This window comes from Colias philodice, chromosome 21, assembly GCF_061535455.1.
Source record: "Colias philodice isolate Cphi_HAF_F1 chromosome 21, ilColPhil1 Martin Lab GWU primary, whole genome shotgun sequence".
NCBI classification, from domain to species: Eukaryota; Metazoa; Arthropoda; class Insecta; order Lepidoptera; family Pieridae; genus Colias; species Colias philodice.
The window spans coordinates 778,775-801,834 of NC_143106.1; the positions used below are offsets into that span (position 1 = coordinate 778,775).

A 23,060-nucleotide genomic window follows, 5' to 3' on the forward strand; every position below is an offset into this window, starting at 1 on the left:
CTAGCGGTCCGCCCCGGCTTCGCCCGTGGTACATATTTACGTTTTCTGTACATAAAAACCATCCTCGTACTTCAAGGAATATAATAAAAAAAGAATTATCGAAATCGATTCAGCCGTTCTCGAGTTATGCGCTTACCAACACATTTTGCGATTCATTTTTATATATAAGAAGATATAAGTAAGTATTTATCATTAAATAAATAATTAACGGTTTTTAAGTGTTATTTTTGAAGTAAACCTTCTTTAAGCGCGTTGAAAGTAAAATTTCATGGCAACACCGTCACGTCATTGAGTAAGGCGACGATTTTGCTATCTTTGAATCTTGCCAAAGAAATTTCACTTCTGACACGTGTGCTCGGCATATACGCTCTTTTTTATTTACAATTTTATATTATTTATGTTTAAATATCTTGTTTTATTAATGTTATAAATCAATAAATATTCTGTTATAAAAGCAACAGACCCGACTTATTTCAAGTTTTTAATGTTTGAATTTTTTCTATGTACGGACAATGAACATGTAGTGTTTTTTACAGTTTAGAGTTGGTAGTCTGTGTAGCGATTTAGATTTATAATTTTATATCTGTGATCAGTCTATGTATTATCATATTAATTAAAAATAATCAAATAGTGTTTTTATGAGATTAATACTAAAACGTTGTTTTATTTTACACTTCCAATTATCCCCACAACCTCTTCAAATATACAGGGTGTCCCAGCGACGGTACACTAAGCCCCAAGGAGGTTATAGTTTTGCATACGCTGAGTACGTAAAAAATACTTATAAAATTCCAGACGAATTTTTTTGACAAATAGATGAATTCTTAAAACTCTATATGTACACCCCTAACAAGCACCCCGCTCAACTTTGCCACCCGCACGTGAGCTATCGTTTAAGAATATGTTTTCATAGACAAAATGCTCATATTAGCGAAGCGGTATATGCCGATACGATATGCTAGAGATGATAACATGGATTTTAAGGAAAAATTAAGCAAAAAATTTTTGGCGTAATTTTGTTGTTTTAGTATTTTTTAAGTGATCAGTGTATACAAAACTTTAGGTACCTTCAGGCTTAGTATACCAATAGTGGGACACCCTGTATATAATTATTTTATACATCAAGTACCGTATATAGACAAAATATTATAAAAAAAAGACGTGTGGCACTCGGGGACTGCCGCGGTAAAGCTATTGCATGCTATGCCTTCAAGCCACACCTCCGTGTCCGTCGGAGTGGGGAGCGTGAGGTTTTTTCGTTACGGAATTTCTTGATTCGGTCCCCGCGCTCAAGGCCCGCGATAGAAGCTATGCAATAGCTTAAAAATAAGAAGTAATACCTAACTGTTTTCTTCTAATAATTTTTCGATAAATTTAACTTTTAATTCAGCATAAGTTTATAACACAAAATTTACATCTGTGCTAAAGCACGCACGGACTTGCTGTATTCTATAAACTAGCTATAAAATAAATTTATACGTTCATTTATTCGAGCAACTGTAATTCAATATAATTTTTATAACTACATATTATGGCATTATAAATTTATAAATCTATAAAGCACAGAAAAAATTCTCTCACGCAGCGGGACTCGAACCCGCATCCTTGCACGCCAATCTGGGGCGATGCTTGCAGCTTGACCAATTCAGCCACTCGTGACCCGCCGGAGCGATCGAATTTATTATATTCTTTCAGTTTTATACATATATGGGACATGCCGCGCGCCTTCCGCGCGCCATCTAGGTCACGAGTGGCTGAATTGGTCAAGCATCCGTCCCGGATTGGCGTGAAAGGTTCGAGTCCCGCCTCGTGATCGAATTTTTTTTATTCTCTATAAATTTATATTTAAGCATTTGAATGCCATAACCAAAAATATCAAATTCAACTATTGTATTATACCGCTAATATTAACTAAAAATTTTTATGTTCAGCGTTCTATATTATTAGATAAATAGGTAAATACATGTGCGACGTGCGTATTGCTTACTAAATTTAAACTACTAAGTTAATGCTTGTTACTAGCATTGTTTTAGATCGCAAATCGTGTATGAGAAACACTTTTTAAAAATCTGACAATTTATTTAATTAATGTTTTAAATCAAAAAATAAGCATTTTATTCATTTCAATTTGATTGTGTGTGCAAAACCTAATGACAATATATACTCTGTGGAAAACGCTTCAATAATCTTTGTTTTTAATTTTTAATCTGTGGAATACCGCTTTTGGCTTTCTTGACTCAACCGACGCCATTATTGTGAAACAAAATTTTTATTCGTTATTTCACGTGCTAAAAGCTAGTACTGATTTCTGTTGATTTTGATTTACATCATAAAAACAACAAACATGGCAGACAACGACGATCTTCTCGACTACGAAGACGAAGAGCAGGCAGATCAGCAGACCGCTGACGGAGCAACCGAAGCGGCGCCAAAAAAAGAGGTTAAGGGATCCTATGTATCTATTCACAGTTCCGGCTTCAGAGATTTTCTGCTCAAACCCGAGATTTTACGAGCTATAGTCGATTGTGGTTTCGAGCATCCGTCTGAAGTACAACACGAATGTATACCACAAGCGGTACTGGGTATGGATATCTTGTGCCAAGCTAAGTCGGGTATGGGAAAAACAGCTGTATTTGTATTAGCAACGTTGCAACAGCTCGAGCCTTCTGAGAACCACGTCTACGTTCTAGTCATGTGTCACACCAGAGAGTTGGCCTTCCAAATCAGCAAGGAGTACGAGCGGTTCTCGAAGTACATGGCCGGAGTTAAAGTGTCAGTATTCTTTGGAGGTATGCCGATTCAGAAGGATGAAGAGGTTCTCAAGACTGCGTGTCCACACATCGTCGTCGGTACTCCTGGGCGTATTCTAGCTCTAGTTAATAGCAAGAAGCTGAATTTGAAGCATTTGAAACATTTCATTCTTGATGAATGTGATAAAATGTTGGAATCTCTGGACATGAGACGAGATGTACAGGAAATATTTAGAAATACACCCCATGGAAAGCAAGTAATGATGTTCTCGGCCACACTGAGCAAGGAAATTCGACCGGTATGCAAGAAATTCATGCAAGACCCAATGGAAGTGTATGTAGACGATGAAGCCAAGCTGACATTGCATGGATTGCAACAACATTATCTTAAGTTGAAGGAAAATGAGAAGAATAAGAAACTGTTTGAATTACTAGACATACTAGAGTTTAATCAAGTTGTAATATTCGTGAAGTCAGTACAAAGATGCATTGCATTAGCTCAATTGCTCACGGACCAGAACTTCCCTGCCATTGGAATTCACCGCAATATGTCTCAAGATGAACGTCTCTCCCGCTACCAGCAGTTCAAAGATTTCCAGAAGAGAATATTAGTCGCTACGAACTTGTTTGGAAGAGGAATGGATATTGAACGAGTCAACATTGTCTTCAACTATGATATGCCAGAAGATTCCGACACCTACCTGCACAGAGTGGCCCGCGCAGGTCGTTTTGGTACCAAAGGCCTAGCCATCACCATGGTATCTGACGAAGGTGACGCCAAGATCCTCAACGAAGTCCAAGATCGTTTCGACGTCAATATAACTGAGTTACCGGAGGTCGTAGAGTTGTCTACTTATATTGAAGGGCGATAGATATCCATTCCGTTTGACCTGGTTACTTACTAAGCTGTTCAATTAATTTTGTTACTAAGTAATTGTAAGATTAGTTTTTAAAAACATTAAATTGTGTAATTTAATGTATAACCGTATGAAAGGCCCAGTCCGATTGAAAGTAAATTAGAATTAAGTAATGATTAAAGTGACATTTGGTATTGTATTTCATGGTTTTCTTTAACTGCCCTCTAAATAGAAGTGTTTATAAATATTACTCTAGTAAGATGAATATACATAGTATCAAATATAGAAAAAAAGATAAATAATTATCAATATGTAAACAGAAGTATCAGAACATGATTGCTTAATTTATACATATTTTATTTCAATCAAAATTAATGATTAAACAGAATTTAAAATGATAAGGCTTAACTAAAGATACTAGTCATACTATACTGGTTTTTCATTCTCTGCAAAATAATAATTATTTCTGGAAAAATTCATATTTTTACTTGAAAGCTCAAAACACAGCAAAGTATAAAAGACACATTTAAAATATCCTCCTTTATTAAACAAAAACATACAAAATGCTTATTACTTAAAATCTCCTATATTTCTTATGAGTAAAAGTTTTTTCATGTGTAAGTCTAGTGATCATATCAAGCGCCCACTTAGGCTGGTCTCCAGGCACCATGTGTCCTGCATCTCGAACCATAATTTCTACCAACTTGCCTCCTTGCTTCACATAACCAGCCAATTCATTATCTACTAACCAGTGATACCTTTTAGCAGACCTATATTCATCTGCTCCGGTAAAATTGAGATTTCTCAAGTAATTAAGGGTCAAAGGATAGGCAACAATAATATCAATCTGTCCATTGTAAACAAGAACATAGTAGTGATCCAGCAGTTCTGATATCCATGGAGCCACAGATTGCATCACATCTTGTTTTAAATGATTCTCAACTTCTTTACCATCATTGAATTTAAGATTACCAACATGTATTGCCTTTCTGACTGCAGATTTCTGAATCATGGGACCAAAATCTTCCTTTACAAAGTAATCTTTTGTGTGCAAGAAGTTGAAATAAAATTCGAATCCTGTCATGTTATAAAATATGCTTTTCCCTTCAATTAGATCACCATTTAATAATGTGTCAAAGGCCTCAAAAGCAGGAATCCATTGTTTCTGCTTAATTAAATCGGTAACTTTATTTTCATATTCTTCAAACACCTTTACCTGATTCCAATCTATCAATCCAATTTGATACAAATATTGACTATACAGAACCTGATGTTCAGGGTCACTCAAGCCATTACCAATAGCTAAAGCTTTTAAATTAATCTTTATTTTAGCTGAAGGATTTTTCTTATGGATAGTGTAAGCCAATGCCGGTACATATTTTCCAGCATAAGACTCGCCAGTTATAAAGAACTTATTCTTCTGAAGTTCAGGAAATAGTTGGAAAAATTGAATAAGCGTCGAATATAAATCTTCACCGACTTGTGTTTGATTCGTGCAGTAGCCTTTGGGATTCTTCACGAAACTAAAACCTGTGCCGACAGGATTATCGATATAAATAACATGGTGGCCCAGCGCCCAGTTATATTTACGCTTTTCGAATTTACCGTCTCTCACTCTAATAGGGCCATTTTCTGTGAAGAGACCGAAAAGAGACGTTGCCCCGGGACCACCTTGTAACCACACAATAACAGGTGCGTCTTGGTTCTTTGGTACCATTGCTGGGAAGTACCAGAAAAATTGATTTGATCCATATTCTTTATTGACCGTAAAAAATCCAGAATAACTTTTCACACCTAAGGTTTCAGTAAAAGATACTCTAGCAAGTCGCCGGCCTTCAGTTATATTACCGCTCTCTACGTATGGCGTTAGAAATAAAGGAGTTCCTGCATCTCCGCCATCTGGTTCACCAATATTTAGTTTAGGATATCGATGAATAAAACACTGAACTGTTACAAATATTTGCAAAAGAAATAAAATCCACAAAGAAGACATGATATCCGTGCGTGATGTGGCACGCACCGTACTCATTAAAAACAACTGCCCACAATTATCATTTAACGGCAGCACATTTAAATAGCCGGCTTCAGTAATCAATAATATTATCATACATTCCGCGACCGCATAGCAAAGGTTAGGAATTAATGTAAACAATGTTAGATGTGAATACAAAAATCAATAACCATATTGGACTTTAAAAATTTAAACATAAAAAACATTTTGCATCGACCCCATTGTATAAAAAAATATTGTATCCATGTAGCCGTTTATGTATTTAATTAATTAATTCACATTTCATTCATTTTATAAAAAGTGAATATAAACGAGAATTGCGCGCGTTTAAAATTCTTGGAAATTGCGTGTTATCACCTGCAATTTAAATCATAATATAAATGTTAATATTTAGGAAGAATAATATATTTAAAACATAATAATATTTTATTGATTTCATAAATTCACTCAGACGTAAGGTCATTGAACTTCCTATTATTATTCTATTTTCCAATTTTTCCGTATGATTGCTGAAATCTGCTGAAATAATAGTACTAGGCGCTGATTGGACAATAGTCTTTTAGTCTTTTACAGCTGTTTCTTGATGTTTTGACGTTTACTTCACTTCGTAATCGTACTTATTTTGTAAACAGTTTATTATTTGCTCTTTCTTGAAAAAATGCATTGAAGTTTTCTCATATAAATAATTCTAATGAAAATTTATTGAAAATGTTAACGACAATCCTTGTGACTTGTTTATCTGTTTTATATCAACTTTCTGCAGTAAAAGGTTCATTGTTTCCTTTTGTTTATCCACGTATCAATCTAGAAGCAAAATATAATGAAATTTCAGGTGATCCATTAATACTTACACCATACCTAGAGAAACGCGAAATAAATTTAGCACGGAATCTCTCTCGTGTCAGTTTTACTGAGAAAATTGGGTTTTCTAGTTATGCCGGTTTCTTCACAGTAGATAAAAAATTTGATTCAAATCTATATTTTTGGTATTTTCCTGCATTCAATAAGAATAAGGCTGCTCCTGTTGTTTTGTGGCTCCAAGGAGGACCAGGTGGGAGCTCGCTGTTCGGTTTATTCACTGAAAATGGACCATTGATAGCAAAGAAAAATGGTTTTGCAGTAAGAAAATATCATTGGGCTATCGAAAACAATCTCATCTTTATTGATAATCCAGTGGGGACTGGATTTAGTTTCACAAAGGATAAGGATGGATACTGCAAAGATGAAACATGCATTGGGAAAGGACTCTACTCATGTTTGCAGCAATTTTTCACGTTGTTTCCTAACTTGCGAAACAATGATTTTTACATCACCGGCGAATCATACGCTGGAAAGTACATACCAGCCTTGGGAATGCAAATTCACAAACAAAATATGATTTCTAAAATCAAAATAAATTTAAAAGGCATGGCGTTAGGGAATGCTTATTGTGATCCAATAAATCAACTGGATTATGGAGATTATTTATACCAGCATGGTTTAATAGACTTCAATCAACAGAAATTGTTTTTGAAAATGCAAGCAGAGATCACAAATGAATTGAAACAACAAAATTGGGTAGAAGCTGGTATACTTATGGACAGACTAATGGATGGTGATCTCACAAACTTCTCATATTTTAAAAACTACACAGGTTTTAGTAATTATTACAATTTCTTGGAGGACAAAGATCTAACAGATACATCTGTGTTTATAAAACTTTTGAATAATGATAAGATTAGGAATAGTGTGCATGTTGGCGGATTACCATTTAATGATGGTAGAGACGTTCAAATAAACTTAAGTGCCGATATACTACAGTCAGTGGCCCCTTACGTGTCAGAATTGTTATCTCATTATCGATTAATGTTTTATAACGGACAGTTAGATATTATCGTAGCATATCCTTTAACAGAGAACTTTCTCCGCAACTTAAATTTTTCGTCTTCTGAGGAATATACAGTTGCACAACGTAAAATATGGAGGCTCGGTGATAATATTGCAGGATATTATAAGAAAGCTGGTAATTTAACTGAGGTTTTGGTGCGGAATGCCGGCCACATGGTACCGCATGATCAGCCTAAGTGGGCTTTTGATCTTATTCACAAATTTATATTGAATAAACTATAAATATTTCGTTGATATTTACTTAAGTAACTGATCGATCAATATTCTGAAATTATTTTTTTATTTCTGTTATTATTTTTGGGTTGCGGGAAATAAAACCTTTAACACACAATTTGTTTATCTATTATATAGTTTTTTCCCTAAGAAATAAAACACGCAAAATCAGTAAATTCCTTTATTTCACTTAATCATAATCATTTAAAAATAAATAACATTTAATTGTACTTGCTTATATTTAATCAACAAACATTCAGACATTAAGATCGCACACATATTTACAAGTCACTGGAATTACATTATATTCTTACGATTAAAATTATAAAATTTAAAGATTAAAAATCATCAATCAATTACATAAAATGAAGATCTTACTAATTTCTATAGATGAGCTTTAATTTTATTGTCAACAAATTGGTTAAGAAATTAATAATTATTGTTTAAGAATGTGATGTTATTTGTCTATTTCATAAAGTTTCTAGCAAAAATAGTACATATCAAATAGTATTATAGTAATAGTTTAGTAGTGTAATACCGAAAAAAAAATCAATTTCGATTCGAATGTTTAATTTTTTCTTAATTTTCGTCATATTTTTACTGTTTAGTCTGTACATTTTCATTTTTCACCATTTCAAAAAATAAATAATTTAAAAAGAACCTGTATTTTTATTTGACCCGATTTTACCTGAAGCTATACACAAAAACTAACACAAATTATATTTTTTCCGGCTATTCCTATACTTTTTCCTTTCATTTGATATGTACTCATATTATATACTTATTTTACATAAAAGGTGGGTTTAAGCCAATAGAGCTGTTAATGCATCAAGAAATTGCGTTCTCTGTGAAGTCGGTAGAACTATAACCGAAGTATCCACATAGTCTAGTATCACGCTCGCTCCACTTTTCTGTGCGGCTTGCTCGAAGGCTGCTCCGAATAAACTGCAAAAACATATTTTAGGTTGTTATTTGTTAATATAAAAAATGTAATAGGAAAAAAATTTAGTGTAACATTTTTTCGTCACGCGTGACATTTTTCCGTTACGCGCCATCTTTTTCTTATCCCTACCACGCGTGATTCGACGTATTTCTGTAAAGTTGCATATAGTAAATAATTTTTTGAAAAATAGGGTCATAAAGAAGTTTCACTTCTTACGTATGTACTACTAGTACACGCACACATTTTTTTAAGAAAAGAAAAAATTTGATAACGAGGCGGGATTCGAACCCGCGTCTTTCTACCAATCCGAGGCGGACGCCTGACCAATTCGGCCACCCGTGAGCAATCGAAATTAATCTACTCTTTCAGTTTTATGCGTCCGGGACACAGCGAAATGACGGAAAGACGTGGGTTCGAATTCCGCTTCAAGACCAATTTTTTTCTATTCTTTAGAAACTTATATCTTCTTATATATAAAAATGAATCGCAAAATGTGTTGGTAAGCGCATAACTCGAGAACGGCTGAACCGATTTCGATAATTCTTTTTTTATTATATTCCTTGAAGTACGAAGATGGTTTTTATGTAGAGAAAACGTAAATATGTACCACGGGCGAAGCCGGGGCGGACCGCTAGTTAATTATAAAAGCATTTGAATGCCATCAAACCAAAATATCAATTTTTTTATTGTTTTTAACACGCCTATAAAAGTTTTTCTTGTAACCAATTAGTTTAGACTCGTTTTTATACATTTTAAATGAACAGATTTCATTCAAACTTATGATACAGGGTGTAATTTCGTAACTTAACAAAAATCTTGAAATTGATATCGAAAGTATTATACCTAACTAGCTGTGCCCGCGGTTTTACCCGCAGTGCTCCGCTCTGTTAGTCTAAGCGTAAGGATATATAGCCTATAGCCTTCCTCGATAAAAGGGCTATCTAACACCGAAAGAATTTTTCAAATATAAGTTCCTGAAATTTGCGCGTTCAAACAAACAAACTCTTCATCTTTACAATATTATATATAGTATAGAAAATTTATACTATACTTAACATATAAACAGACACAGAACATCCAATTTTATTATCTGATTGTTTAAATTTATTTATTTAAAAACAACCAAAGGCAATTTTTTGGTAACATTTTTTTAATGTGAGATCAAAAGTTTTGTTGATAAATTAAAATTTAAAACATTAATATATTACAACTAGTATCTACCTGCATGCCTAATTTCAGCCCGATACGTCCAGTGGTTTGGGTTGTGCGTTGATAGATCACTATATCAGTCACCTTTGAGTTTTATATATATAGATTTTACTTCACACCATCACAAACCCCAAAATAATGTATTCCCCATACTTGCGCGGCTCCTGATCGTATCTGGGCGGCACTCCGAGCAGCAAGCAGTGTCCGTCGGGCAGCGGGCAGCTCGCCAGCAGCGGCCGCGAGCCGCCCGCCGCGCTCGCCACCCAGCGGGCTGCTGCTGCCAGCCACAGGGGACCCCGCACTGATGTGGACTCCGACGTGCCCTGCAATTAATAAAAAATGGTTGTCTGTAAAGTCGGTTTACTGACGATAGTTGAACGTGACAACGTCCGATTGTGCTCCTTTGTCGCTCGTTCCGCGCTCTCGCTCGCACTTCAAGCCTAAGGCGCTGACTCCACGAGCGAGAGAATCGCGGCGATATTATCGTCGTGCCACGTATTTCTATACACTCTCTATGGAACCGTCTCCACACGGCGATATTATCGCCGCGATGCGACGAGTGGCAATGAGCGCGCGAAACGTCATTACATCGTCGCTAGCCCGCCGCGACCAGCAGCGGGCTAGCGACGAGCGCGCGGCGGGCCCGCTGTCAAACGCAGCGTCATTTCAGCGTTGCCTCTGGTCTTCTCGTAGTTCTCTTCAAGGAAACGTGGTGATACCGTTACGAGTCGCCGCGGAAACGCTGCGATTCCGTTACGACTCGTGACGATACGCGGCGGAATTATCGCTCGTTCGTGGAGATTATCCGACGATATAAGGGCGGACTCGTCGCGATTCTCTCGCTCGTGGAGTCAGCGCCTAAGCTCAATTAAGGCTTGTGTTGTGGGTACTAGGCGACGATAAATATAATATTTAATAAATACATATATAGATAATAACACCCAGACCCAAGAACAAATAATTGAGTTCATCACACAAATATTTGCCCTAACCGGGGATCGAACCCGGGACCGTCGGCTCTGTAGGCTGCCTTTTTTGCCTGACTTTACCACTGCGCCAACCGCGTCGTCATGACTTATTATGAGTATGATGCGCGAATCGCGAATTATTATAAGTATGATGATTACTTGGTAAATAGTAGTGTAGACACAGACATGTATATTTAAGTAGACAACGCAAGTACCGCGATCTGTATGAAAACCAAGCGTGTCATATTTTTTGTACTGACCTTGACGCGTTATGACGTCACGAGCGCTTTTTAGTGATGTTAATTTCATTTTACGCTAAATCGATTAGGCCGCCACTCGCGCGGCGATTCTAGTATCGTCCTATCCCATCGAAGTAAATCGAAAGAAATCAGATCAAACTAGATCTATGTCTAAGAGGTAGTCAAATAAATGAATCGTAATCGATTACTAAATCGATTCAAGACAGAAAAATGATAATTACCATAGACAGAGGGATGATAAAATAAAGTTATAAACCTTTTAATATTCTAACAAGTAAACTAATGTGTTTTAGCTTTTTCTTACATATGCCCATTGAGTTACCATGTACTACGTACTAGAGAGGCCATCGAAAGAAAGTAATGAAACTGTCAATCAATCAATCTTTATGTCCCGTTGCATCGATCCATTTTCCTTTTATGTTCGGGTTACTTGGAAAACTGAAAAAACAAACATAGTCTAAGCAATAAGGAGTTTTCTTAAAAAACTCCCAAGATGACACTTTAACTAATGGCGTCCATGTCATAATACATATTTATTTTTAGTACCTTTGTATTAAAATACTTAAAAGTTCTAGGTCAAGTCGTATTAAATGACAAAAAAAATCTATGCCTTTTTTTCTGAAAAATTGCTCCTTCAAATTATCATTTTTCTGTTCGATTATAAAATCGATTAGAATCGAGAACTGTTGCATCAAATGAACATCACTAACCACAAAATTGGACAGAAAAATGAGAACAGAAAAATGAGAAGACGCTATTCATTGCTTGTTATCATACGACGCGATCTTTACCGTGCCAAGTAAAAGCCGCAATGTATTCCGAATCATTTCGTATGATTTGGTATCCGTGTTTGTCACGATCGTTTTCCACAGATATTCTTTATTTGATTTTAAAATAAATAGTGCATATTCTGATTAGAAAATTACTTACCGGTGGAAGGAAACATCTATGCTAACTCGGCCACTCACAGCTGTGGAGTTTCTACAGTTTATAACGGCGCAATTCGGCATTTTACTTTATTCAGCTTCACGTCTTTCCTTGGCGAACTGCAAGCGCGGACTGAGTGTAGGCCAGCGTCAAGTAAGTTTCATAAACTTAGTTTGGACACGGGAAGTACATACACTCGCTTAGTCTATCTTGATACATGTCTGTGAGTGTAGACTACTAATTTTCGCCATTTTCAACTTATCACTTAGACTATAGGATAATATATATTAATAGTTTACATTTTTTAAAGAAACACATAATTCAGTATAAATAAGAAAAATCGAAACAATTGTTATTAACTAAACTGTATTTTGTGTATGCATGCACTTATAAATAATTTAATGAACAAATTCCTTGTGTATGTCTATGTGTTATTTACCTCATTCATGAAATTCCTGTAAGCTTGTAAAAGTAGCAAAATTTGGATAAGAACTTCAAAAAAATTTTGATAACAATTTTCAGAATAGTTTAGTAGTTTAAGGGCTGATTTTTCAATCCTTGGTTAAAACTTATTCGTCGAATAATGTATAAAACTACCATTTTAAAAACGTATTCTAATTGCCCGTATTTGACAGTTTACGTGATATTTTAATATTATCGTGTAATACTTTAATGGACGGATAAGTTTTATCCAAGCATTGAAAAATCGGCCCTAAAATTTATATCGTAACAAACAGAAAAACAATCAAATACTTATTTAGCTATTAACTAGCTTACCGCCCGCGGCTTCGCCCGCTTTGTCTAAAACCTAATTTACATACTAAAACCTTCGTCGAGAATTACTCCATCTATTAAATAAAACCACATCAATATCCGTTGCGTAGCGATAAAGATTTAAGCATACAAAGGGACATAGGGACAGAGAAAGCGACTTTGTTTTATACTATGTAGTGATAACATGTATTAAGATAATATAATTTACCTCTTGAACTATAAAATAATTAAACGGTCCGGCCAGCAACAGTCCCCTGGACGCCAATATCCCCTGGGCCAATCGTGCAACGGCTTCCAAACTTCTGCGGGCTGATGTGATTCCAAGTTTTAGGGCTTCATTATCTCCGCACACTTCTAACGCTGCTAGGGCCTTTTGGAACCCTTCCGCTTTCGGTATTGTGTCCTAGAATATAATATGTTTATTTATCTTAATATATATAAATCTCGTGTCACAATGTTTGTCCTCAATGGACTCCTAAACCACTTAACCGATTATAATAAAATTTGCACACCATGTGCAGTTCGATCCAACTTGAGAGATAGGATAGTTTAAACATGTAGGTACCACGGGCGAAGCCGGGGCGAACCGCTAGTTTCTTATATGGGTTTTACAAATAAAATCTATATACAGGGTTACAGGTTAAGTCGACCTATTCCTGTTAAGAGCGTGTAGTAGGGGTCAAAACAAACTGATTTGATCTCATAATACCATATCCAAAAGTTAGCCGTTGAAGAGTTATTGCAATTTTAATTTTTTTCTTGAAAATGCCACTTTATCTTCGCATTTAGCGTTTAATTTTTTATTTTACTTATTTGGTCTGGGTTTTTTTGAGTTTTTATGTAAAGGTTGAGTTAAACAATAATTCTCAGCAATAAAAATCCATATCGCTGCAAACAATTCAAAGAAATGGCTTTTAAACTAAAAATAATAACATTAAAGTAATTAAGTTAACTCGTTTTAAACAAAGATATTGAAAAAAATCTCTATGAAAACGTGTCTGCAGATGTTTTTAAAAACATGTGCATGTTCTTAGATATGTAAAAAGGTATGATAACCTCAGGTAGCATTCGTAGATTCCAAGAAATCGGGGATAAACATGGGACAGTGTTAGTAAAGTACAACATCAGAATAAATTTTGTCATAATTTATTTTTCTTAAAAACTTTACAGTTCCTGCTCAACATGTCTTCCTCTATTGCGAACACATATTCGAAACCTTTTTCGCAGAGAACTCTTGACTACCCCAGTTGTTAATTGGTTCCTCATCTTATTAGCTGCATCGATAATTTTTTATCGTAAAATATCAACAGATGGAATCGGGTTCGGCTCATTGTACACCAGACTCTTCATATGCCCCCATACGTAAAAGTTCATGGGGGTTAGGTCTGGACTTCTAGCCGGCCATGGTCTGTTTGGATAGTTGATGTCTAACCATTCTCTAACACTTCTTCTGTAATGTGCAGGGCAGCCATCATGTTGGAACCACATGTCTCTTAACAAAGTCAGGGGTATGTCTTCAAGTAGGTCGCTTAAATGTTGGCGCAGAAAGGTCTCATAATTTTCACCATTTAGGTTGTCCGGAAGGAAGTATGGTCCAATTAATTTATTTGAAATTATCCCCATCCACACATTAAGACTGAATCGTCTTTGTGATTTTTCATGTTTGATTTTTCTGGATTCTTCTTGTTAGGATTGCCACGTGCTTTCGGAGTACGCCCAATAGTGAGCGTTATGGTAGTTTGTGATACCGTCTTGATCAAATTTGGACTCATCTGTCCATAATTTTTTTTTGAAAAACGAGAGGTTTTCCAGATCCGCATTCAACATGAATCTACAAAAATCTAGTCTTCTTAAAGGATCTCCTTCTTCCATCACGTGCACGGGCGTGTAGTGATATGGGTAATATCCTGAAGTGTACATTGTGAACCATACTTTCCACTGAGACAGACAAGTTCTCGGGCAACAATGTTTGTTAATGTCGTGGGATCCATTCGAAAAAATCGCTTAATTTCATTTTCCTCTTCGTCTTCCTCATCCCGGACAGATGGCCGACCGACGTCTGTTCGTCGTCTTAGAATCGAACCAGTTTCTCTAAGGCGACGATAGGTCCCTTCGAAGACACTAACATCTGGTGCACGACGGTCAGGATAGCGGGTCATGTATTCCGCAGGAGCATGTGCAGATACACCTTGACAAAACCCGTAACACATCAAAATGTCAGCATATTCTTCGTTAGTATACGAACTCATCTTGAAAATTCAAATCGCAAGCAAAAATCAAAGTCCAGTTTCGAGCCACGGTCACAGAATCGGAAGAAAATCAGTCCAAAAAGAAAGCCAAGTCGCGTTGTCACAGAGGAGCACAGAAATCGCATCTACTACGGACGAATCACATAAGCAGACTAAAAAATACAAAGAGGCATCCTTCGCCCCATACAGCTTCGTCCATCACCTTGCTCGCTCTCTCCAGTAGGTGGAAGCGAGATAGTTGCAGCGTGTGAGTGAGACACCATAATCACGCGGCACAACCCTTTATTGTTCGCATAGGCAGATAATAACTAGACCGATGTTAATGAGCTATTCTAAGAATTATTTCCCCATACCAAGTTTATCCCCGATTTCTTGGAATCTACGAATGCTACCTGAGGTTATCATACCTTTTTACATAGCTAAGAACATGCACATGTTTTTAAAAACATCTGCAGACACATTTTCATAGAGATTTTTTTCAATATCTTTGTTTAAAACGAGTTAACTTAATTACTTTAATGTTATTATTTTTAGTTTAAAAGCCATTTCTTTGAATTGTTTGCAGCGATATGGATTTTTATTGCTGAGAATTATTGTTTAACTCAACCTTTACATAAAAACTCAAAAAAACCCAGACCAAATAAGTAAAATAAAAAATTAAACGCTAAATGCGAAGATAAAGTGGCATTTTCAAGAAAAAAATTAAAATTGCAATAACTCTTCAACGGCTAACTTTTGGATATGGTATTATAAGATCAAATCAGTTTGTTTTGACCCCTACTACACGCTCTTAACAGGAATAGGTCGACTTAACCTGTAACCCTGTATATATCATAGTCATATATAATTTAAGAACTTATATGTATGTGTTTGTAGTTAGTTATATCCCACACATACGTTGAATAGTACCAATTATGACTCATGCCAGGGGACTGACATATTTTTTTGTCGAGATTTGTCTTATGACGGTAATTCTTGCAGGGAAAACCACACTTTTTTACAATTTAAGCAGGTTAGATATACATGATCAATAAACTGTATCTAAAGCAGCCAACGGGTGTGAATGTGGTCTTTGTAACAAAACCGCAGCTCTAGTAGGCGCGGTTAACTTGTGTCTTGACGCTGACTCTATTTACTTACTGCTTAAAGTTTTAGAACTACTATACCTGATTACAACCAATTGTATCGTACTATAAATACTATCTTTGACTACTGCCAGGGGACTGACATTTTATTACAAATTTGTCTTATAGTCGTCATTTATTAAGAAAAACACACTTATTTTACAATTTAAGCATACTTACATGTTCAATAAGGGCCATAACCGCATAAACTGTGTCCAAAGCAGCCAAAGGATGAGAATGTGGCCTTTGCAACAAAAACGCAGCACGAGTAGGAGCAGTTAACTTGTGTTTTGGGGCCGCTGTCTCTAGCGCTGTGAGGAGACTTCGGCGGAGTTCTACGTCCATGGAACGGTAGGACTGACGAGCTTGTTGCAGGGGAAATCTGTGGAAATTATTATAATTATGAATTCACATAAATCTACACTAATATCATAAAGCTGAAGAGTTTGTTTGTTTGAACGCGCTAATCTCAGGAACTACTGGTTCGGTTTGAAAAATTCTTTCGGTGTTAGATAGCCCATTTATCGAGGAAGGCTAAAGGCTATATATCATCACGCTTAGACCAACAGGAGTGGCGCAATGGGGGTGAAACCGCGGTGTACAGCTATTTGGGAAATAATGGTATGTATAGGAATACAGCTGCATATACCTAAATGGTGTCATGGTTTTAAATGCAAGGAAAATTTGAAGATAAAATCATAGGAGCCTGCAATGGAAATTATATATTATGTAGGGACATGTTTTAGCACTCACTTGTGATAAAAAATGTGCCTATCCTATCTCCCTAGAATTAAATAAATAAATTAATATAAAATTTACAGTCATCCTTAAAAATTAACTATTTAATAACAAAGAACAAAGACATAACAAAGACAAGAATTTAAAATAAAATTTGGTATCTTCAAAAATTTACTATTAAAATAAATATATCACAATCGCCCCAACAACTAAATGGCATTATTTTTGAGACACATATTTATGTTATTTACTCTTTTTTATGAATTTTTTTTATTACTTGATGAAATATTTCCACTTACCCCATATCAGCAAGCAACTGCCTCAATCTCGTAGCCCCAGAACTATTGTGCAAGCGAAGCCGCGGGGCAAGGCCTGCTGCGTGACGTAACGCACCTTCTATAGACCACCATCGGTAGAGAGGCAGCCATGCGTCTTTCGCTACTATCACGTGGGCTGACTGGGAAATTGTTAATTTGTATATAGATAGAATATTCTTAGTAAGATTTAATAAAAAAATTTACAACATATAAAAAATTGGTTGTCTGTAAAGTCACTTTACTGACGATAGTTGAACGTGACAACGTCCGATTGTGCTTCTTTGTCGCTCGTTCCGCGCTCTCGCTTGCACTTCAAGCCTTACATGGAACGCCTCAGAGCGAGGTAACGCCGCATGACTCATGTTTTTTAGTGCGTGCAGCCGGCTCTATCGAATTATAAGACCTTGTCACGTCAAAAATAAGCAATCAAGTGTGAGTAAGAATCGCGATATATTATGTTGTTATAGCAGCAACAGAATCTCATCATCACTACCACTACATAGTATAAAACAAAATCGCTTTCTCTGTCCCTTTGTATGCATAAATCTTTAAAACTACGCAACGGATATTGATGTGTTTTTTTTAATAGATAGAGTGATTCAAGAGGAAGGTTTTAGTATATAATTTATAAGGTTTTAGACAAAGCGGGCGAAGCCGCGGGCGGTAGGCTAATCTCTAATAATTTCAACTGTCTATCCATCACGGTTCATTTATTGACGTGACAACGTCTTATAATTCGATAGAGCCGGCTGCACGAACGAAAAAACATGAGTCATGCGGCGTTACCTCGCTCTGAGGCGTTCCATGTAAGGCTTGAAGTGCAAGCGAGAGCGCGGAACGAGCGACAAAGAAGCACAATCGGACGTTGTCACGTTCAACTATCGTCAGTAAACCCACTTTACAGACAACCATCCATACTATAATAATATTATAAATGCAAAAGTAACTCTGTCTGTCTGTCTGTTACTCAATCACGCCTTAACTACTGAACCAATTTGCATGAAATTTGGTATAGAGATATTTTGATACCCGAGAAAGGACAAGGCCACTTTTTATTGCGAAATATGTACAATAATATTATGTAGTAGTTAATAATATCAAATCTTTTTTATTTCTTACTTTTCCGTTTTTGAAGTCGGTTGTTTTTAACGCAGTTATTTTTATTTAATACTTTTTAGTGTATTTTTCAACACGAATCAAACGAGCCCAAACTCGATAAAGTTGAGTCAATATATTACTGAGTTCCTATGGCCACCTTCCGATTCCATCATCAAATCAGCTTCATGTCATGATAATGTTTTATCGCTATCAAATTTACATACGTATACAAAATTTCAGCTCAATCGGTTACCGGGAAGTGAATCAAAGTTACTTGCTACATATCAACTTAGTCATCGAGTACAGACAAAAATGCTCATAAAATAAAAACTACTGGGCCTATCCGAAAAAAAAATTTATGGGACCAATTCGACACCATCCCGCATCAAACAAAAAAAGAATCACGTAAATCGGTTCAGAAACCTCGGAGTAATCGGTGTACATGCATAAAAAAAATATACGGGCCGAATCGATAACCGCATAATATCGCATGGAGAACTTAATTTTCATTAAAGGCTCTAATCGCACGAAAAGCTAAATTATCACAAAAAAAGCTCTAATCGCACGGAGAGCTTAATTTTCACAAAAAAACTCTCATCGCACGGAGAGCTTAATTTTCACAATAAGCTTTAATCGCACGGAAAGGTTAATTTTCACAAAAAGCTCTAATCGCACGGAGAGCTTAATTTTCGCAAAAAGCTCTAATCGCACGGAAAGCTTAATTTTCCCAAATACTCTAATCGCACGGAGAGCTTAATTTTCACAAAAAAGCTCTAATCGCATGGAGAGCTTAATTTTCATAAAAAGCTCTAATCGCACGGAAAGCTTTATATTCACAAAAAGCTCTATTCGCACGGAAAGCTTAATTTTCACAAAAAAAGCTCTAATCGCATGGAGAGCTTAATTTTCACAAAAAGCTCTAATCACACGGAAAGCTTAATTTTCACAAGAAGCTCTAATCACACAGAGAGCTTAATTTTCACAAGAAGCTCTAATCACACGGAGAGCTTAATTTTCACAAAAAGCTCTAATCGTATGGAGAGCTTAATTTTCACAAAAAGCTCTAATCGCACGGAGAGCTTAATTTTCACAAAGAGCTCTAATCCCATGGAGAGCTTAATTTTCACAAAAAGCTCTATTCGCACGGAAAGCTTAATTTTCACAAAAAAAACTAATCGCACGGAAAGCTTAATTTTCACAAAAAGCTCTAATCGCACGGAGAGCTTAATTTTCACAAAGAGCTCTAATCCCATGGAGAGCTTAATTTTCACAAAAAGCTCTATTCGCACGGAAAGCTTAATTTTCACAAAAAAACTAATCGCACGGAGCTTTATTTTCACAAAAACCTCTCATCGCACGGAGAGCTTAATTTTTCTCATTAAGCTCTAATCGCACGGAAAGCTTTATATTCACAAAAAGCTCTATTCACACGGAAAGCTTAATTTTCACAAAAAAAGCTCTAATCGCATGGAGAGCTTAATTTTCACAAAAAGCTCTAATCGCACGGAGAGTTTAATTTTCACAAAAGCTCTAATCGCACGGAGAGCTTAATTTTCACAAAAAGCTCTAATCGCATGGAGAGCTTAATTTTCACAAAAAGCTCTAATCGCACGGAGGCTTAATTTTCAAAAAAGCTATAATCACACGGAGAGCTTAATTTTCATTAAAAGCTCTAATCGAACGGAAAGCTTAATTTTCACAAAAAGCTCTAATCGCACGGAGAGCTTAATTTTCACAAAAAGCTCTAATCGCACGGAGAGCTTAATTTTCACAAAAATCTCTAATCACACGCAGAGCTTAATTTTCATTAAAGGCTCTTATCGCACGGAGAGCTTAATTTTCACAAGAAGCTCTAATCACACGGAGAGCTTAATTTTCATAAAAAGCTCTAATCGCACGGAAAGCTTGATATTCACTAATAAAAATAACTGCGTTAAAAACAACCGACTTCAAAAACGGAAAAGTAAGAAATAAAAAAGATTTGACATTATTATTTACTACATATTATTTATATGTGCTATATATTAAAAAGGTTTGATGTCGGTGCACGGGCTTAATACTAAGTGCTTAATGTTCGGCACCAACTTCAAACCTATTTAATAAATAGCACATCCATACTAATATTATAAATGCGAAAGTAACTCTGTCTGTCTGTCTGTTACTCAATCACGCCTTAACTACTTAACCAATTTGCATGAAATTTGGTATAGAGATACCCGAGAAAGGACATAGGCCACTTTTTATTGCGAAATATGTACCACGGGCGAAGCCGGGGCGGACCGCTAGTTTTTTTATAAGATAGACGGTGACAGATGGACAGACAGACAAACAAACAATGCAGCGTTACAGGGTGTACACTCACTGTACTGTGCGCAAGGCAGCGCTGCAGCGGTTCCGCGTCCAGCAGGCAGCGAGCTGGTGGCCGCAGGTAAAGCGCTGAATGTGCTGTACAGCCCACAGCCCCGCACCAAAGCACTGCAGCGCTGCAGCGGGACACTCGCACTGCTAGCTCTAACGCTACACATGCACTCTGAAAGTGATAGTATTTGTTGTAGGGCGCCCAATTGAGCATGTGTCAGTTATATATTTATAAATTCACTGTAAATAAAGTTTCTATAGTTAGCTAATTAATAAATATAATATATTTAATATAATTAATATAATTAAATATAATCCACAAAAATATATTAAAAATAAATAATTAACTAATACAATATAAATGAATCGCTAAATGTGTTGGTAAGCGCAAAATCTGAGAAGGGCTGAATGGCTTATAATATTCCTTAGTGAAGTACGATGATTCTTATAGAGAGAAAACATAAACATTTACCATAGGCAAATGCCGGGGTGGACCGCTAGTTAGTTATAATTTAGTATTGCTGTACTTTTTGTGTAACAACCCAAATTGTTTTCAAGTCTGTCATCTTAGGCACTTTAATTAGAATTACCAATTACATTAAATGTTAACATTTGCATATTTACAGCATTTAATGCGATTTATTAACCAAAAAATTAAAAAAAAAATCAAAAGTATAGAAAAAAATATTTAACAAATCGTGGAATTAAAATTCACCAAATACTATTATGTCTATGTATAGTGAATCCATTGTATAATTTTAGTAATACTTACTGGTTTCCCATAATAAGAGAACTGTGTATAATTAAACATGAGTGTGTGCCGTCGCTCCTCCCAAGCTTTCCGAGCCCTGCGACGTTCCACCACAGCCTCCAGCCTGTCTGCACCTTGCAATTCATCGTCATTCTCCTGGAATATTATAATGAATGGTACATAAGTCTTTCATCATCATTCTCCTGGAATATTATAATGAATGGTACATAAGTCTATGTATCTGGACAACTATTTACAAAATATACATAAGAAAGGAGCTGCCTTTTATACTTGGTGTAGTTTAGTTTGAAAATTAATAAGTTCATAGTTAAAAGATGGAATTTTAGAATAACAGGGATTATAATAATATCAGATCACATAAACGGAATCTATGAATATTATAAGGACATTGTTTTATATATAGATATTAAATTTGATTCCTTTTTATTCTCAAATAAGTGATTATAATTACTATCAGTTATAAATCCATGACGATTCTAATATAGTAGTATTAGAAAAAGATTTTGAAAGTCTACTAAAATCTACAAAATGTCTTTATAGTTAAAGCTATATATTATTTACAAAACCAAACAAAAGCTTACCTCTTCTTCTTCATCATCTCTAAATATATCATCAAAGTTTGGAATGTTCTCCTCGTCATCCTTATATACTAAGCGAACCTGAAATTTTCATAGAACATATTTATTTATTTATTTAACCCATTGACCACCGAGCGGCCCGATCGGGCCGGGCCGGGCACAATAGATTTTCTATTGTGTCTGTGATCCGAGGACTGACGGATTAATAGGAGAACTGTGTATTTATTTAACCCGTTGACCACCGAGCGGCCCGATCGGGCCGAGACACAATAGATTTTCTATTGTGTCTGTGATCCGAGGACTGACGGATTAATATTTAATTAATTAAATAATAAAAGTAATTTATTTAATAGGAGAACTGTGTATCTTATAGGAGAACATAATATATACCTTGCCAAAATAATAACCCAAATTTTACGCTATAGATTACCAACCTGCCCATCACTATACACATTGCAAATGTCTGTAGGCTTGTGTGAATCCAGAACAAAGAAAACTACATCCTCCTCAGGCTGCAATATATCAACTAGATCTATGGTCCCGCCACAGTTCACAAGCACAACGTATTTAATCTCCTCATTGTTTTCTTCGTAAGCCGTTTTCAATTCGGATATACCCCCCACAGGCACCAAAGTATACGATATGTTGTCGCATTTAAACAAATCCTGAAGTATTTTACAAGCACACACTGCATCCACATCATAATGAACGATCAAGAGGACCCTCTGTAATAAATTCAAAGCATTTACTTAGCACATGATAGGAAAAAGAATGTAAACAACTCGTTGCAACACTAACATTGCCTAGAAGAACGTTGTAGAAATCATTCTTAATGTCCTCCACGAACATTTTCTATCCTCCTCAAATGTGGATGCTGCGAAATATCATGAAACCATTTTTCATCCTAACGTGCACTTAGAAAAACTTCGAAACACCTGCTGATTTTTGTGAACAATTGACAAATGCAACTGACAAAGGGACAATGACATTGAAATTGAATGAAACTTTTCGCGCCAAAACGAACATG

The 23,060-nt window shown here is 35.9% G+C and overlaps 3 protein-coding genes and 1 pseudogene across 3 annotated transcripts; 2 read left to right on the top strand and 2 right to left on the bottom strand.

Moving 5' to 3' along the window:
* Nucleotides 1-2,209: 2,209 nt before the first annotated feature.
* Hel25E (ATP-dependent RNA helicase 25E) lies at nucleotides 2,210-3,806 on the top strand. Its single transcript, XM_089708570.1, has one exon. It carries the CDS (start codon nucleotides 2,345-2,347, stop codon nucleotides 3,620-3,622), a length of 1,278 nt encoding a protein of 425 aa, XP_089564696.1. The 5' UTR covers nucleotides 2,210-2,344; the 3' UTR covers nucleotides 3,623-3,806.
* A 326-nt stretch (nucleotides 3,807-4,132) lies between these two features.
* On the bottom strand, nucleotides 4,133-5,947 carry LOC149478615 (venom serine carboxypeptidase). Its single transcript, XM_089708568.1, has one exon. It carries the CDS (start codon nucleotides 5,712-5,714, stop codon nucleotides 4,182-4,184), a length of 1,533 nt encoding a protein of 510 aa, XP_089564694.1. The 5' UTR covers nucleotides 5,715-5,947; the 3' UTR covers nucleotides 4,133-4,181.
* A 224-nt stretch (nucleotides 5,948-6,171) lies between these two features.
* LOC149478616 (venom serine carboxypeptidase pseudogene) lies at nucleotides 6,172-7,836 on the top strand (annotated as a pseudogene).
* A 49-nt stretch (nucleotides 7,837-7,885) lies between these two features.
* Nucleotides 7,886-23,013, bottom strand: Cdc45 (cell division cycle protein 45). The gene is made up of 10 exons (XM_089708567.1): nucleotides 22,832-23,013; nucleotides 22,468-22,758; nucleotides 22,037-22,114; nucleotides 21,456-21,590; nucleotides 20,688-20,855; nucleotides 17,210-17,367; nucleotides 16,353-16,554; nucleotides 13,008-13,202; nucleotides 10,024-10,193; nucleotides 7,886-8,663 (listed from the first exon to the last, which is right to left on the bottom strand). Exons 1-10 carry the CDS (start codon nucleotides 22,880-22,882, stop codon nucleotides 8,522-8,524), a joined length of 1,590 nt encoding a protein of 529 aa, XP_089564693.1. The 5' UTR covers nucleotides 22,883-23,013; the 3' UTR covers nucleotides 7,886-8,521.
* Nucleotides 23,014-23,060: the final 47 nt, after the last annotated feature.